Source organism: Austrofundulus limnaeus, unplaced genomic scaffold (genome assembly GCF_001266775.1).
Source record: "Austrofundulus limnaeus strain Quisiro unplaced genomic scaffold, Austrofundulus_limnaeus-1.0 Scaffold176, whole genome shotgun sequence".
In the NCBI taxonomy this organism is placed as follows: domain Eukaryota; kingdom Metazoa; phylum Chordata; class Actinopteri; order Cyprinodontiformes; family Rivulidae; genus Austrofundulus; species Austrofundulus limnaeus.
The window spans coordinates 177,898-180,488 of NW_013952578.1; the positions used below are offsets into that span (position 1 = coordinate 177,898).

Consider the following 2,591-nt stretch of genomic DNA (forward strand, 5'->3'; position numbering starts at 1 on the left):
ATGGTGAAAAACTGACTTTGAAAATAAATCTGTTCTTTTTTTCTTATAAAAGTCTAAATAAAACAAAAATATTGGTAATTTTTGACTGTGTTACTTTACTCATGGCACCCCATATCTCCCCACTGTCCTGCTCATATATGTCCTCTACCAGTCTAATCACAGTCTGCCACTCATACAACACAGCTCCTCCCTCCACACTGTGGTATGTTTTTATCAACAAAAACACCATGAAGTCCTTTCATTTTTTTCCACTCATGAGCTCCTCAAAGRACTCAAATGTAGAACAATGATCTTTACGCTCACCGATTGCCTTCAGTGTGGCTTGTTTTGGTGAAGATGTAATAGTTCTCTGACAGTTCTTTGCCATCTTTCAGCCATGACACTTTGGGGACGGGGTAAGCGTTGATGAGAATGGTAAATTCTGTCGCCTCGAAAATGCTAACAAACTCAGTTGTAAGAATCCCACTGTGGTCCAGGGTCAGGAATGAATTCTCCTCTAAGTAAAGAAGAAGAAAAAAACCAATAAGTGAATAATTATTAACAAATAAAAGTAAAGAAAGAAAGTGTGAGGAAAGGAAGAGGGAAAAGAAGCTGCGTGGCAGTGACAGGCCTGACACGCATCTGTTTAGGCCATCCCATAAAACATAGAGGCTGATGTTAAAACCAGAGCTACACTTTACGACTGAATGACTGAAAATGTATTCTACACACTGCACAAACACATTAAAGAATGCTCTAATTCACCTGAGTGATGACGAGACGATCGAATATATTTCACTRACTGTAAATCACCACGTCGAGCAAAACTTATTACAGTTCAMTTGGAGACGTTTTTTCGAGATATTTTGGGAATGTTTCTGACAGAGATACTGACCAAACACAGTTACAGCCACGCTGCTGACTCGGGTTTTTCCACTGGCTGCGTGTGTGATGGAGCACTGGTAGGTGCCGCTGTCCTGAGAGCTGGCTTGTGGGATACTGAGAGTGTAAATGACCCAGTCAGGAGAAGTCTGCTTGGTCTGAAGCGCATTTGGAGCCTGAAGGAAAAACGAAAAGAAAATAAACAGAACATAACATGACTTAAACAATACTGTCAGATATGTAAATGTATCTCGCAGCGTTTTATTTCCTGTTTTTGCTGATCCAGCTGAAGGTTTTCTGTGTTTCTGTCTCAAAAACAGGCCTTAAGATAAGAATGTCAGCATAATGAACATAAACTATTTGTAAAACAGCTTCAAATCTTTGAAACCAACACTTGTAAAGCATGAAATGTTCAGCTGGCTGTCATGTGGTGACAGTATTTATTATGCATTCCTCACACTCACCAGGTTCATCCTTGCTTTGAACTACTTCCTTCACCTGACCTGCACGTCATGAACTTTAACTTTCAAAAAGAAAAAAAATAGTATAGGTCTTCTGGACGGGTTCATCTCTAATGAAATGTTTCGTCTCTTCTCCAAGAGACTTCTTCAGTCTGAGAGTTTCAGGCAAATGAAACCTGAAACTGCCTGAAACTCTCAGACTGAAGAAGTCTCTTGGAGGAGAGACGAAACGTTTCATTAGAGATGAACTCGTCCAGAAGACCTATACTATTTTTTMATTTTTGATTTTTTACCTGGATTACTGAGATGCATCAGGAAACTTTAACTTTCCATTTTGACTTGTTAACTGTTCTATACTCATGTTCATTTATGTCTATATTTTCTACATGTTTAGTAAGTTACTGATGTGTTTTGCACAATAAGTACAAGAGCGAAAAAAGTCCAGAGTCCAGCTGTTTGTGTCGCAGCATACTTGATGCTGATTCTGATAATGTAACATGTTCTCATGTCGGACTCGTAACATATTGATGTTGATGTGGGGGGGGTACCCCCCGCTCGTCCGTCCTTGCCGCCCGCGGCTTTTCCGGATCTGAGGTTAACATGAGGGATCAAGGATTAATGGTTAATTTTAGGGTCTGTGGTCAGGGATAATGGTTAACTTGAGAGACTGGGGTCATGGATAGGCTCTACATATTGGTTAAATTCAGCGTCTACGATGAAAATGGTTAATATGAGGGATCAGGGTTAAAATGGTTAACTTTAGGGTCTGTGTTCAGGGACTCGTTCTCCTCCGCCTCATCTTGTAAAAAACGGACGCGTGGGGGCTACCCCCCATCTCAACATATTGATGTTTGGTCAAGCATCAATATGTTGACACGGGGGGCATGAGAACGGGCTCGACAATGTGAACTTTTGAATGAAGCCACTCACTCCCGACTTATTGACGCTTGGTCAGGGACCGTCTGCGTCCAGTTTTGACACGTCGGGTACCCCCCGCGCATCAGTCCTGGCCGCCCGCGGATTTTCTGGGTTGCGCCACTTAGGGGTCTTTGGGTTGGGGGTCTGAGGTTAATATGAGGGATCAGGATTAATGGTTAATTTTAGGCACTGAGGTTGGGGATAGGCTGAATAGGGCTAATATAGGTTAAATTTTGGGTCTAGGATGATTAGTTTTGCTCATTTCTTACTCTTAAAAAAATACGACAACCCGCTCGTCCTCCTCCGCCTCATCTCGTAAAGAATTGATGCGTTTGTGTGTGTGTGTGTGTG

The 2,591-nt window shown here is 41.8% G+C and overlaps 1 protein-coding gene across 1 annotated transcript in view; it reads right to left on the minus strand.

The window, feature by feature from the left end:
- pdgfra (platelet-derived growth factor receptor, alpha polypeptide) overlaps nucleotides 1-2,591 on the minus strand; it is a gene marked incomplete in the record, with an annotated part of 32,011 nt that overhangs the window by 23,250 nt on the left and 6,170 nt on the right. The window contains 2 exon segments of the mRNA XM_014017754.1: nucleotides 304-496; nucleotides 875-1,037. Coding sequence (XP_013873208.1) covers nucleotides 304-496; nucleotides 875-1,037 — 356 coding nt within the window.